Here is a 14,919-nt window from a genome sequence, read left to right as displayed (position 1 = left end):
ATGTATTTCCTACAAGCCAGACCCTCAGTGACCAAAGTACTGTGTGTCAAGTAATGTTCATTTCATCCATAAACCAACTGCTAGGTTTACCACCCACACTGTGTTCGCAGTCTCAAACACTGCAAGCCCTTTCCAGATGCTTCATTTCACTGTCCCAGTAGATACATGTTTGTTCTGTGTATGGGTTTCAGTTCACAGGCCAGAGACAGTTGATCCTGTTCAGTAAGTGATAGGGTATCTCTAGGTTGACAAGGTAGAACCAATATCCTGTATTCTGCGGCGCAGCTCCGTGGAGTCCAACAAAGGGCCAGACTGAGGTTCTTGTAGATACACCGATAGACTCCTGCAAAACAAAAGGCATAAACCAGTAAGAAGAAGCATTAACATCAAAGCACAGTAAATGTGCTTCAAAACAACTAGTGGCATAATCTTTGATCGAACTAGTATCTTAAATCAGCACCTTATCGGATAGTATCTAGATCCAAATGTGACAGACTCCAGTTCACATGTGGCATCAGAATGCGATTCAAATGCATTTTGTATAACAACTGGTAATCAGGTCTTAGCCTCCCTATTCATATTTGACTTTATCTCTAGTGTGTCCTCTGCTGAAGAAAGAAAATGTACATTTGCACATGGCAATCTTGACCAAACAGCTAGTGGACATTATAGTAGTCCCTCTGTGATGCATCAACCTACAGTTAAAATCTCAAACATGTTCTTATTAATATATATTGTAGGTACAGTGGAATAGAATCAGAATCAGAATAAGATTCTGGTAAACCACCACCACAAATCAAACATTTCTCTTTTGCATGCATTTTGGTTGTACGATTTTAAAGTTGTCTAACGAATAACTAATAGAAATAGAACTGTTTTAGTGTTCGTCTTTTATGTACATTAAGTTGAGCAAAAAACATCTTAAGCATGGTTGGGGATGGATCCGCATTCACCTCACTCTACGGTTTTGGGCACATTCACACCTGTATTTAGAGCTGTACACGTGTAACCAGGTTACCAGATATGCATTTTGTGTGGACAGGGGTGAAGTGTGCACATACTGTATGACATACTGTGATTGTGGGGTGAAGCTCCAGGTCTTTTCCCAACAAGCTACTGCCTCCTGTCTCCTGCCAAGCCTCCACAGCACCTCACCACACCACAGCCCTGCACCTGTACACTCTGAGACAGTAAATGCTGCGTTATTACATGTTCTCACAAAGGACCTCACAAACCAAATACAGATTAACTACAGTTCTACGGTACAATCATGTCCAATTGACACAGTTCTTGGCTTATACATGTGCAGGACTGTTGGTATTGTGTATAAAAAGCTGAAAGATAAGAGGTGAAAATTGTAGTTTCAGTAAACATTTATCTGCTCCTCATAAAAGAACAGAGATGATTTGTGGAAAGTTAGTTTCACATTCATTCAGAGCCTTCTGCTGTAATGTCATTACCAACACATTCTGAACAGACATTACAGATATACAGATAAACACTATTCAAATAGTAGTTCATAATTCTCAAGTAGAGGCCTAAAGTGCATTTGACTGGCCGTAACTTACTTCTACCCTCTGCATTGACATTATTACTGTTACATTGTAGGTTAGGTTACAGCTGTGGCGTTTACCTGGGAATGCCTGCATGCTGAGCTGCAGGTCTCTCAGTGCCTCCCTCAGTTGGTCTGTCTGGGTGAAGCTGATGCCCCTACCAGCAAGTGAAAGCCCCTTTAACCTCTGAAGGATATATAGATCTGTTCCCTGCATGCCCACCATGTCTGCACTGGGAATCTGTGGTTGGCAACCTGCAATTAAACAAACAACAGACTAAAATGTAAGAGGAGCTGTCGGGCAAGAATACCAAACCTTTGCAAAATGACAGGAGGCTAAGGGCCAGTTAGTAAACACACAACAGACATTCATCGCTAAGCACGGACCATAAACCAGCTCTATTAGTCTATTTTAATCCTTTTTTATGTACTCTGGCACTTTATTTACATTGAAAGTACAAAATAAATCCCCATTGCTTATTAGTTGACTTAAAAAAAGGTCAGCGGGCCACCCAGCACCCTCTCTGGCCCGCAGGCCGCAAGTTTAGTATCACTGCTGCAGGCTGCGTACAAAAAAATATGTAAAATGTATCTTTTTATGCTCACTGTCCCAAATGCCAGAACGGAAATGGGAAAAGGGGCTTTTGTGTACTCTGCCCCTTCATCATGGAATATGTTGCGGAATGTTTTAAAGCTCAGGGAACTGATACCACTTACTGTTTTTAAATCTAGAATGAAAGAAGAAGAAAATAAAAGAAAATAGTGGCAGGTTCCAAAAATGTAAATGTTTCTTAAATTAACTCTGTTACGTCACTGTCTCTTAGCTTTTAGTTTCTTTTAACTTGTCTTGTTCTGTGTTTTCTGTCTGTAACTATGTGTTTTTTTTATGCTGCTGCCTGTCTTGGCCAGGTCTCCCTCGAAAAAGAGATTTTTAATCTCAATGGGACTTCTTGGTTAAATAAAGGTTCAAATAAATAAATAAAAAATCTCCAAAGTATCAAAAAAAGTAATTAAAGTACTCACCTCTCTTTTTAAAATGCACCTTCACCAGCAGGTTGAAACACCTGTAATGCAGAGCACAGTCTTATGTGTCTGACATTCGTACCTGTCATCAGTGTTTTGGAATTATAAAAGATTTCCTTTGACAGACCTTGTGTAGTGAGTAACAGCTTGTTTCCAGTCCCTCAGGTAAGTGTGGCAGTGACCCTGGAGGAGATAGGCAGCACCCACCCAGAGCAGCATCCCCACCCTATCTCCACCCTCTGCACACAGAGCCCCGGTCTCAGCCTCACACTTCTCCTCCGGCTCTTCCAACACCACTTTCCCAGGCAGCAGCTCCAGTGCCGTAGTGATGACTTCATCGCACAGCGCCATGCAATCAGCGGCCCGTCGGGCCATGAGCAAGGCAGCGCCAGCCTGCAGGTAAAGCTCAGGCAACTTGGGAAGGGGAGGGCCCTCAGCATGCACCTGAGACGGAGGTATGCGGCAAACAGAAGTCAATTAATGTATCAATAAAGGTATTCTTAACACATTATGACTTCTCAAAGAGGAGCACATAGCATGCAAATATGAATATAAATGTCAAAATACCCAACGCTCATTGTTAAATAATGTTGCGTGTTTGTTTTCAGTCTTACTCCATGTTGATCTTCTGAGTGAAGTGTAGCCAGCAGGTCCAAATAATATTCCACACCCTCGGACACCCTGAAAGGAAAAGCACACATTTAACAACTACTATGTGCACTGCGTTCATTACTCTCATCTCTATGTCCGTCTTCTGGGTTTTAGCATTGCTGAGGTACCAGTAACCGACCTTTCTTCTCACCTCTCATGGAGCACACACTTCAGGGCAAGACTGTGAAGCACGGAGAGGGCAGAGGGAACTAAGAGCAGGCTGCTCAGTGATTGGCTGCGCAGCAGTAAGGACGGAGGGAGGAGATGAGTACCAGCCAGAGCAGGCTCCGTGGTAGAGGGCAGCATTAAAGTCTGTGGGACAAGAGAGGCTTCATGATTCAGTACACAGATAAAAGTTTTGGCTCACCTGCTGAGAGCTATTCCACTACGACAAATATATTTTACTTAACAATAACAATAATGTATATAATTCTACAATACAAACAATAAGACACATTTAACAGACATTTGGCATCTTTTTGCTTTCCCTGTACGTACTGATTACTTGTGGTACTCACAGAGTGCAGCAAACGAAGAGCTTGTATCTCAGCCTGTGTGTTGCCAAGCTGTCGGTAAATTAGCATGCTCCGGTACAGAGCACACACACACCGGGAGTCTGTCTCCAGTGCCACCCTGTAACACTGCAAGGCCATCTGAGGGCGGCTCTGGAGACAAATTTAAACACACATTCTCACTGCGTGCAAATGCTCAAACCTGTTGCCAATGAGTAATAGAAGTTCCTGGTCTGTTTCTGTCCCGTTTGTCAAAACTCTGTCTGCATGTGTACCATATGGGCAAGGCAGGCGCCTGAGAGGAGGTGTGTGCAGGCTATCAGAGTTCTGGGAGCAGGCAGGGAGGAAGCTGTCTGCAGACCAGACAGCGCTTCTGAACTCTGGCCCTCACTCAATCTTTCTGCACCTTAATGAAACATACATTAATTATTAGTATTATTATATCATTATTAATTACAAAATAATACAAACGCTAGCAATGAGATACATTTGTTCCTGTGCTGAGTTGGTGTGCCTCATTTCTCTCTTGGTGGCAAGAGTGCAAAAAAGTGAAAAGATTAGACCAAGGTGAAATATATATTTAGGAAAAATAAAGACATTAACTCTTTGCTTAAGCTTCATATAATAAATATATCTGGTCATAGACAACTATCTTTTCCCTCAATATGTGGAATGTAAAACATGAATGTTGCTGACCTTGGGCAATGAAAGTACAGATCTGCAACAAATCAATAAGCCTTCTTTGGTCCATCACCAGTAGAAGAACGTCAGAGGACTTGCTACTTGGCACGCTCAACTCCTCACCCCAAACTCCAGTAGATAGGGTCTCAAACACTGAGAACAGCTCATCCTGCATTACAGGAAATAATAAAGTATGGTTTTACAGTATACCACACAGTTGGGGACTAGACACCGGCAAATATACATTTTGCTGGCAGAGACAGGAAGAGAGAGGGGGAAATTGCACTTCCATTTAATAAAGTTTGGGTTTGTAATGTATTTCTTCAAACAAACAAAAGTACAAAATATTCAATTTATTTATGGGATTGGAATATGAATGGTAAATGGTACCAACTACACTTGGTATGGTAGTCGCTATGAGGCATTTGTATCATGAATAACAACGTTCCATGATATATGTAGAGGAAGATGACATCATGGCCTGAACACTAAAATGATGAGTTGATTAGCTTATGCATTTATGCATGTATACATATATATGGAGCATATCCATAGCACATAGCCTTCTCACTGGTTACATCACAAACCAAACATGGTGGAGTTCACTTGGAAACTGACTGCTAACTGAGATTATTGGTTTTAGGAGGACTAAGTACAGTTGTTTGGTCCACATTGGACAGATCACAACCACCTCAATAGCCTAAACAGATGCAGATGCTTTAAACAACACAACATAAGTGAGGGAACACAGCCTAAAAACAAGATCTTACTTGAAATCCCTGTATAGTTTTCAGCTGGCAGGTGGCCAGCCATATTGCCCACTGCAGACAGAGAAGATATAGTACGGAGGGATTCAAAGCTGTGTTTCCCAGTGATTTGAGAGCTGTTCTCCAAAAAACAAGAGGGTCTGAAGCAACAGGGCCATCTCCTGTCATCTGTAGAACTACAGAGGACAAGAGCAGGCTGGTAAAGACAGAGCTGTTAAACAAAACTGAATGTATGGCGTGAGTTCCTGTGTCATCTACATCCATGGTCCTCAGCCTACCTCTCTCTGTGGCTTGTGTGAGGAGCAGCTCAGCTTCTGAGAACTGAGACCGAGCAATGGAGCACACACAGGCATTGTACACCACTGTTAGCTCCAACCGTGTGTGATCTGCAACAGGAGGGATACCTGCAGGAGAAGGGCGTGGGGAAAGGAAAGGACGCATAGAGGTAACAGCCAAGCTCTCCACCAGAATTAAGCCTGAGTTCCTGAAGACCTCCGAGTGTGGCTACAATCAAATCCCACTACCCCAAAATAAATTGATGTGACCATTATGAAGGAGATGGAGCACCTTGGATTTTGATTAAAAGTTTGTGAAACTCAGAGGAACACCATATCAGACGGGTGAGGTTCTGGTTCTGGTCTCGGGTCGAAGCATCGCCTCCTGCTTCTTGCTGCGGAAACAATGAAGTGAAAGCCAACTGGAAACTTTACTTAATTACTCCAAGTACAATTTAGAGGTACTCATGCTTTACTTACATTTAGAGGGAAATACTAAGAGTGCTTTTTACTCCATAACATCTATTAGATAACGTTTTAAGTTACTTCTCAAAAGAGATTGCACATGCAAAACATATGACAAACGGTATTTAATTGATACATATAAATAGTATAACTCAGCAGTATATCAATTAGTTAAAATCAGCTCCATCTCAACCACCCACAACATTGAAATACTGCTTACATGTTAATACATCCGTAATAATAATAATAATGTAGCATGTGCTATTCATGGAGAGAGGCTATTCTACATAAGGACTACTTCTACTTTTAATATTTGAAGTATATTTTACTTTCAATACTCTTTGAATGCAGGCTGTTATACGATGACATTGTCATAATAACTTTACATGAAAAGATATGGATGCCTCTTCTACCTCTGGTTATTTTTGTTTTCTAAAATAATCAATACACCAAAGAAGACAGGTTGTTAATTGCAATTTCCCCAAAAATATATATTCGGCAGGCTATTTATTAACGTTAATGTGGTAGAGGCTCACGTTTAAACACGTATCGCTGAAAACACTCTGCTAACATCCTACCTTCCACGTGTTTACCAACTCGTTGTTTTCCTGGATCCATCTTTCTAATAAAGACAGTGGTTGATGCATTTTATCACATCTTATATCGCTGCTTTGTGAACAAGTTCGTGGTGTTTGTTTTAAACTTTCCCTCGTTTGGTCAAAGGGGAGCTATCTAACACAGGAAGTAAACATGAGGGAGTTTCGTGCAGTACAGTGAAGCTGCGCTGCCCCTTGTGGACAAATCAGGAAACTACACCGTCAGTCTGCTAGCCGTCCTGCAGGTGGTGCTGTGATAGAGCTAATTTTACTTGTGTTCTGGAAACTTCAATTTAAGGATTTCTTTTTTTTTTTACTGCCATCCAACTGTGAAGTGCTTCTGCTGTTTGTGTTACTACTTTTGTAGCGCTTAAAATAAACATACAGGCACACTAACAATTGCACCACCTTAATGTATTCAGCACAAAGCAAGTGCACGCAAGCCAAGACCGTAATTGTATTGCTGCTGAGTCATCCCTAAGACTGCCAGGACAGCCATTTTTCTAGTTGTCCCTCCCAAGGTGACTCTCCCTTTTCTCACCCAATTCCAGTCCTGTCTTTTCATCCCTCTATCATCCCCGTTAGTGCACCATCTTGTTCCCTGACTGCAACCTCCCAGCTCCTTATTTCTTTCATTGTCTCAAATCACAGAAAGCTCTAAATATACTACCATGGAAAAACAAGCATAAGTCCTGACCACTGCTCCACAATATACTCTTACACACTTGCAGCTACATAGGCATGCACACACAACCATGTACACAAAACACGTTTTTTTCTCTCCCCCCTTTAGGATGGGTTTCACGTTTTGTGACATTTTCCTCTGCATCGATCCTGCTATTTTCCATCTCTGTTTGTCTCCCTCTGTCCATCCATCCCTTCAAGGACAAGGTCATTACATAGCAGGAGCCTCCCACCTCCTTTTCTGCTATCCCTCTGCCAATGCCATTCACATGGTATAGGACCTCAAACTTGCTACTGTGATGAATCCACCCATGATCACATTAAAGCGCAGACTGGTTTTGATTAAAAAAAACAACAACAGTCCAAAATCGGCCTGAATTGTACAGCTCCCCAACAGTGAGGCGTAACACTGTTTAGATTACGAATATACTCTTGCATGCACTCACTAATAAAACCTCAAATGTGTCCATGTTTGAGATTATTCTCCAGCAGGTATATTCTAACACAGAATGACTTTTTTTCTGTAGACTTCAGCTGTTTACTTTTGGTTCAAATAACAAGAGATTGAGGAACATGAGCTATACTGTAACCAAGATCCTGATAACGTCACAACTGAATTATGCTACTCTGCTCCCTTATTTATTAAACATGAAGTGAGTGGAGGGAGGGGATATGATCCATGCTATTTCTGTCCCATGGCCTTCCACCCCTATGAACATGTGAGATGTGGTGCAAATCACACTGGAACATATATATTTAACTAATAGCAAACTAACATGTTGCACACTATTTAAGACATTTCAGAAATAGAATGATACAATGTAATGTGTTTCACCTTTGAAAATAAGATTTCAGCACCTTAATTAAGACTTGATTGCTGCATGCTAGGGCCTTGAGTGTCACACAGTCCCCTGGGTGGCATTGGGCTGACAACACACGTATTTGCATGCAGGGACGAAGAATGGCTGAGACAGAGAAATTACTGTGCGCTGAACCGGCTTTTCTTCAACAGTGTCTCAAGGGAAAGGCGTATTCACCGTCCATGCTCCTTTAAGGCATGCGGAGTAAACTCACTCACCCTAAATTTTAGAAATCAATAGTGAGAACAACAGACATCCCTTTAGATCAGCAGAGGCAGCTCAGTTGGGTTTTGTGTGAGTGCTGTATCACCGTAGATCAGTGCACATGCACTATAATGCTGCTGCTGTTTTTGTTTCTTATGTCAGTGCCACTGCATGTGCACATCTGGAGATTGTGTACTCTGCTGCAACAACAAAAAAGAAGAAATAGATTCAAAGTAATGTTTCGGATATATCGGGAGAAACACACCTTGTGGGTGTTTTGTAGAGAGAGAGAGAGAGAGATAGAGAGAGAGAGAGAGAGAGAGAGATAGAGAGAGAGAGAGAGAGAGAGAGAGTCTGTCAATGGCACAGCAGTTGAGTTGACTCCCAGAGGGGTTGGCGTGGATCTGCAAACTCACACTGCAGCAATACAGCTACAGAGAGCATCAGCAGAACACACTGCACAATTAGTTCACACAGATTTTAGCCACCGCATACCCAAAATATAAATGTATGTCTTCAAATGTGTAATTTCTTGCAAAAGTAATTGATATGGGCTGTTTATAAAAAAGAGCAATACTTGACAGTATGGGATAGGCCGACAATGACTCATGTCTTGATCATTTACAGTAACTATTATTCCAAGTGTATTTCTACACAACATGTCTTAAATTAAGTTTAAACTGATGTTCGAACATGTTTTACATGCTATAAAACTATTATTAAGCTTTGTTGCTTTGATGAAAAACACCCTATTAACACCTTCAGTAAAAATACAACTCATCAATAACTACACTGATTAGGGTACATATATTCCTGCGCAGGCAGATATCTCTTTAAATAGAGTGTGTCCTGGTGCTGACTAGTGAGTTTCTCCTCCCTCCTATATAAACCCAGAGCTCTCGCTGTTGCTGCAGTCAGTTCTCATCCGGCCCAGCCACCATGAGTTTCACGGTAGACCACCACCTCTTCGGCCCGACTTCGTACCGCAAGGCTCGGCCTGCCACCGTGTCCTCCAGCGGCTTTCACTCCCAGCGCCGCCGCCTCAACTACAGCCAGCCACCCTCCGTGGACGGCTTGGACACCTTCAATGGCGACATGACACGGAGGAACGAGAAGGAGATTCTGCAGACTCTGAACGACCGGTTCGCCGGCTACATCGACAAGGTGCGCAACCTGGAGATGCACAACCGCAACTTGGAGGCGGAAGCGGCAGCTCTGCGGCAGAGCCAGGCCGGGCGCGCCTCGGTTGGAGAGCACTACGAGCGAGAGCTGGGCGACCTGAAGGGTCTCCTGCAGCAGCTGACCGGGGAGAAGGCCCGCGCAACTCTGGAGCACGAGCACCTGGAGGAAGACATCCAGCACCTGCGGGTCAGGCTGGATGATGAGGCGCGAAACCGGGAAGAGTTGGATGCGGCCGCGCGCACCATGAAAAAGTATGTTGAGGAGTGCCGGCTGGCGCGGACGGAGTTGGACAAGAAGTTTCGTGCCATGGAGGAGGAGGCTGTTTTCCTGAAGAAGAACCACGAGGAAGAGGTGGCGGAGCTCCTCGAGCAGATTCATGGCGCGCAGGTGAGCTTCGACATGCGAGACACTCTGAAGACGGACGTCACCGGCGCACTGCGAGAGATCCGCGCGCAGCTGGACGGTCACGCATCCAAGAGCTCAACTCAGGCGGAGGAATGGTTCAACGGTGAGTTGGGTCAATAAGGGGAAAGTTAAAACAAAAATAAGCCAAACTTCCGTGTGCAGTATAGTGTTCTCTGTCCGTGGTGCTGAAGTCGATAGTCATCCCTGGGACTTTTAAATTACCCTGTCGCATAATTGTAACCCAATTGTAATGCATTATGTGATTTTAGGTGAATGAGTGTATCAAATCAAGGTTACAAGGGGCACTTACTTTTGGATGAGACCATCAACACTCAAGCTATTAAGTATGCTGAATTCTAAATATTTTCCGATTAAAAGATCTGGTAACTTTTATCCCAACCTACTAGGTTGCACATACAAGTCAATGCAGATACCATGACTATATAATGCCGATAGATCAATATATATATATATATATATATATATATATATATATATATATATATATATATATATATATACATATATATATGTATATATATATATATTGATACATAGAAATATATATAGAAATATATCAATAATTTAACCAGTGGACCTTTCTGCGGGTGCATCGTTGCCGCAGAATGATAATATGTACTTAAGGCAAGCACTGCAGGAGAGAGATGTCACACAGAGAGGCGACTAAGATTAATTTGCACTCTCACTGGGTTACAGTGGGTGTGTACTTGCTTTCGCCCTACTGTGTCTCTCTTACCCTGAACCTACGAATAGAAACGTTCAAGGTCACTGTTTGTGGGCAGACAAGGCATCCTCTCGATGTGGCGATTTGAGTTCAATAAGAATGCAAGTAGCTAAGCTATACAAGTAGATATGATATATAGATGATGGATGAACCCCTGTGAGAATCCTCTTTATGATTATAGTGACCTTTGTGGTACTGCACAAATACACGATCAACAACTTTAAAGGCCAAGAAGGGTTGTATCTGAGCTGCGTGTCACAGAACTTAATGAACTATAGATTGACCCATGCTGCACATCTACATGCTGACTTGATAACCAGTGAAAGGAGCACACTGAATGACCTTCCCTGTGTGGTGTCCAGCTGACTGCAGCAACATGCTTGGAGGAGGGAGGGAGCTGAGTCAGTCTACTGAATGACAGATGGACACTGCCAAGGTTACTCAGGCTCCCAGTAGAGACTCTCTGAGGACAAATGTCTCAGAAACTATAGAATAGAAAGGACAAACTATGAATGCCTGAGTAAGAATGCAGAATTGATCTCGACGGCAAGTCACGTCGAACTGTCTTTGGATAAGCTAGTCAATGGTATGCGACAGCAAATGTGACTTCTAAATACATTCTTTTGTATGCAACATCTGCAGTGCGTATGGAGCGTCTGTCTGAAGCTGCTAGGTCCAACCAAGGTGCAATTCGTGGAAGCCAGGAGGAGATCATAGAGTACCGCCGTCAGCTCCAGAGCCGCACGATTGAGCTAGAGACCCTTCGGGGAACCAAGGAGTCACTGGAGAGGCAGCGTATGGAAAATGAAGACAGACACCACGATGACCTCAACTCCCTACAGGCAGGGAATTAACACAAACATCTCACATATCCCACACAATGGAAAACCACAAATATTTCACTTATTTTTATACCATCTGTATGACATTTGACCTGTAATGCCACGTTGTTTTTTTGCAGGAGACCATCAACCAGCTGGACAATGAGCTGAAAACCACCAAATGGGAGATGGGCAGCCAGCTGAAAGAATATCAGGAGCTGCTGAATGTGAAGATGGCTTTAGATATTGAGATTGCTGCGTATAGGTGGGTCTGGGTTTACACATAATTCAAATAATATTTTGGCTTCTTAATGACAAAAGTATTTTTTGCTGACTGTGTGTCTTTTGTCTTTAAAACAGGAAGTTACTGGAGGGAGAGGAGAATCGCTTTGTGTCCGCAGGAGGTCCGTACTCTTACCTGGAGAGCAGAATCTCCTCCCACTTGAAAGTGAAAGGAGATGAGATCTCAGATAAAGTCATAGTGGAGGAACAGACAGATGAGACCCAGGTGACAGAGGTGACAGAGGAGGCAGATGAAGAGGAGGATGAGGAAGAGAAAGAAGAAGAGAAAGAAGAAGAGGAAGAAGAAGGCGAGAAAACCAAAGAAGAGGAGGAAGAAGGTGAGGAAGGAGAAGATAAGGAGGAGGAAGGAGAGGGAGAAGAAGAGAAGGAGGAAGAAAAGGGAGAGGAGAAGGTTGAGGAGGGAGAGGAGAAGGGTGAGGAAGAAGAGGCAGGTGAGGAAAAGGAGAAGTCCAAATCTCCAGAAAAGCCTGCATCTCCTAAATCTCTTGCTGTCAAATCCCCCGTATCTAAATCACCAGAATCCAAATCACCAGCAGCCAAATCCCCGATGCCCAAATCCCCGATGCCCAAATCCCCGGCAAAGTCACCTGTGTCAAAATCACCAGCAGGAGATGAGTCAAAGTCACCTGTGTCAAAATCCCCAGCAGGGGATGAGTCAAAGTCACCTGTGTCAAAATCCCCAGCAGGAGATGAGTCAAAGTCACCGGTGTCAAAATCCCCGACCAGTAAATCCCCTGAATCTAAATCTCCTCGTCCCAAGACCCCTGAACCAAAGTCACCAGAGAAAGAGAAGGCCAAGCCTGCCCCTGCCAAAGACACACCTAAAGAAGAGAAAAAAGAGGAGAAGCCTCAGCCCGTCAAAGAGGAGAAGAAGGAGAAAGAACAACCTGTGAAGGAGGAAGAGAAGAAAGAGCCCAAGGAGAAAGAGCCAGAGAAGGCAGACAAAGCTGATACAAAGAAAGAGAGCAAGGAAGAGGAAGCGCCAAAGATGGATGACGCTTCGAAACCAGCTGCTCCCAGCAAGCCCTCAGAGGACAAACCTGCTCCCAAGTCTGAGCCTAAAGAGAGTGCTCCCCCCGCCAAGGAGGAGAAACCCTCTGCTCCTAAGTCAGAGAAGGCCGAGCCGGAGGCAAAGCCTGCCCCTAAGGCAGAGCCTGTAAAAACAGAGGAGAAGAAGCCAGAGGAGAAGAAGCCGGAGGAGAAGTCTGCGCCTAAAAGTGAACCCGAGAAAACTGAGAGCAAGAAAGATGAGAAGAAGCTAGAGGCAACAAAGGAGGCTAGCAAAGAAGAGAGTAAGGAGGTAAAGGATGAAGGGAAGGCGGAGAAATCTTCTGGCACGGAGACAAAGGAGAGCAAGGAGGAGAAGGCCAAGAAGTGAGACTGATACGCTGTGATTCAAGGCATGAGGGGAGGAGGAGATGCCAAAGAACTATGAAGGAGGAGGGGGGGTTGAGGAGAAAGGGGCTGGATATACCCAGCTGCTCAGACGGCGCTTTAATGTCCAAAGCAAAGCAGGTGATGGTATGTAAGCAATAGTGATTTCTGTAGCAAATAACCTTGTGCTCCCCAAGTATGGCCATTACACGCCCCCGATGCTTCTGATGTATGACTGTAGTGAATGCAGAATGCTCTTAACTCTTTATCTGAATGTGACAACTGCCCTTAACGAATAACAAGTGCATTTAAAATGAATCCCGCTGACGCGGACTGCTACACAGGCCTTCAAGGGTAGAGATGTCAAAATAATGTCAAGCTAAAGATTGTGACAGATATTGAATATAAACACGTATATTTAAGGAGATACAAATGTCTATATTATATTTACAGATACGTCACTAAGACAGACTTGAATTTTGCTTGTGCACCTTAATGCAGCTTCTCCTGACAGGTGAACTGCAACGTCTCACTGGTCTGCAATGCTAGGACAATGATGAGTATGTGTTACGTATAAACTGCTGAGAATATGCAATATGAAACAGATAAATAAAGAATGAAAAATCAAACACAAAAGGCTTTTGGGCTAATCAGTTTACTTCTGCAAAAAAAAAAAAAATCAATAGCACATTGACCTCGTGAGGATTTATGAAGGAGAAGTGTTGAGAGTAATCGTATACGGTTTGAGGCCTGAAAGGTAAATGCGGCGAGTAACTGCACTGCATTGCGGCTGAGGAGAGGGGGAGCTGTACACAGCAGCCACTGCACCCGTCCTCACGACCCAGAGACCACGCTCATGTATAAATCAGGAGCATTGCTGCTTGCTTGTACAGAACACTCAGTTTTGCCTCTTTATTTCCAGCTCTGCCACACCAAAGAGGAAAGTTCACACACTGAACACCACCCAGTACCATGAGCAGGCATTAGATTAATACAGAACAGAGCATCACTTTTTAAACCATACAAAATTAACGGTACAAATCCTGTCATTTTTTTCATTTGCCATGATTTATTCTTCCACAGAAAAGGTATAGCTAAGCTTGTATATGGTTTATTAATGAGTGCAGCAGTCGGTTACAAAAGCATTTCCTCATCTTTTTTTGGATACACTTCGGCTGACATTGGTAGGATTTCAGGGTTCTCTTTGATTTCTATCTCTTTTCACGTAATAGATGGCTTTGTATTAATGGGATCATCAACCACGTCCCAAAACACAACAGGTGGAAGTTACAAATGTCTTTTTCTCTAGTCACAACATTTGAATGTTACTCATATTATAATAATAATAATAATAATACTTACCGCATCAGCTTTCGGTAAGGCTTTGGGAAATAAAGTTGTAGCACCAAGACAAGCTAGTTTCAATTTGAATGTGCCCTTTTACTCAGTCAATTTTCCCATAAATAATCAAATCGAAAAGATTTAGTCAAACATCCATTTCATTGAAGAGAATTTGTTTTTGAGAATGAGATAATAAAAAAAACTAAACTAAAACTAGGAAGGTACACGTATGAAGAGAGTCCCTGATTGTAGTAACTCAACTAGTAATCAGCCCCAGTGGGTCTTCCAATTACAAACACCCATAAATCTTTGAGGCGTGGATGTCTGGATTCAGTTAAATCCTGTTGGATTAGCACTCCAATGTAAAAGAAAATGAGTGATATTTCTGCCGTACACTTCTGTAGACTGCTAATATCTATTCCTAAAATGAGAGTAATCCTTGAACATCAGCATCCTGAATAACAAGCCCTTTTTCTTC

At 43.0% G+C, this 14,919-nt stretch overlaps 2 protein-coding genes across 2 annotated transcripts; one reads left to right on the top strand and one right to left on the bottom strand.

Moving 5' to 3' along the window:
• Positions 1 to 60: 60 nt before the first annotated feature.
• On the bottom strand, positions 61 to 6,573 carry fancg (FA complementation group G; the record flags this gene model as incomplete). The annotated part of the gene is made up of 14 exons (XM_079221664.1): positions 61 to 343; positions 1,062 to 1,182; positions 1,634 to 1,807; positions 2,576 to 2,616; positions 2,703 to 3,019; positions 3,190 to 3,256; positions 3,378 to 3,538; positions 3,745 to 3,891; positions 4,014 to 4,144; positions 4,420 to 4,588; positions 5,190 to 5,362; positions 5,465 to 5,590; positions 5,754 to 5,856; positions 6,505 to 6,573. The coding sequence occupies 14 exons, from the start codon at positions 6,571 to 6,573 to the stop codon at positions 241 to 243; spliced, it is 1,902 nt and encodes a 633-aa protein (XP_079077790.1). The 3' UTR covers positions 61 to 240.
• Positions 6,574 to 9,209: 2,636 nt separating this feature from the next.
• Positions 9,210 to 13,723, top strand: LOC306740347 (neurofilament medium polypeptide-like; the record flags this gene model as incomplete). The annotated part of the gene is made up of 4 exons (XM_079222483.1): positions 9,210 to 9,960; positions 11,245 to 11,444; positions 11,564 to 11,688; positions 11,784 to 13,723. 4 exons carry the CDS (start codon positions 9,210 to 9,212, stop codon positions 13,102 to 13,104), a joined length of 2,397 nt encoding a protein of 798 aa, XP_079078609.1. The 3' UTR covers positions 13,105 to 13,723.
• Between the last annotated feature and the right edge of the window lie 1,196 nt (positions 13,724 to 14,919).

The sequence above is a fragment of the Taurulus bubalis genome (assembly GCF_910589615.1).
Source record: "Taurulus bubalis genome assembly, chromosome: 8".
Taxonomy (NCBI): domain Eukaryota; kingdom Metazoa; phylum Chordata; class Actinopteri; order Perciformes; family Cottidae; genus Taurulus; species Taurulus bubalis.
This window is presented reverse-complemented; position numbering and strand designations above follow the sequence as displayed.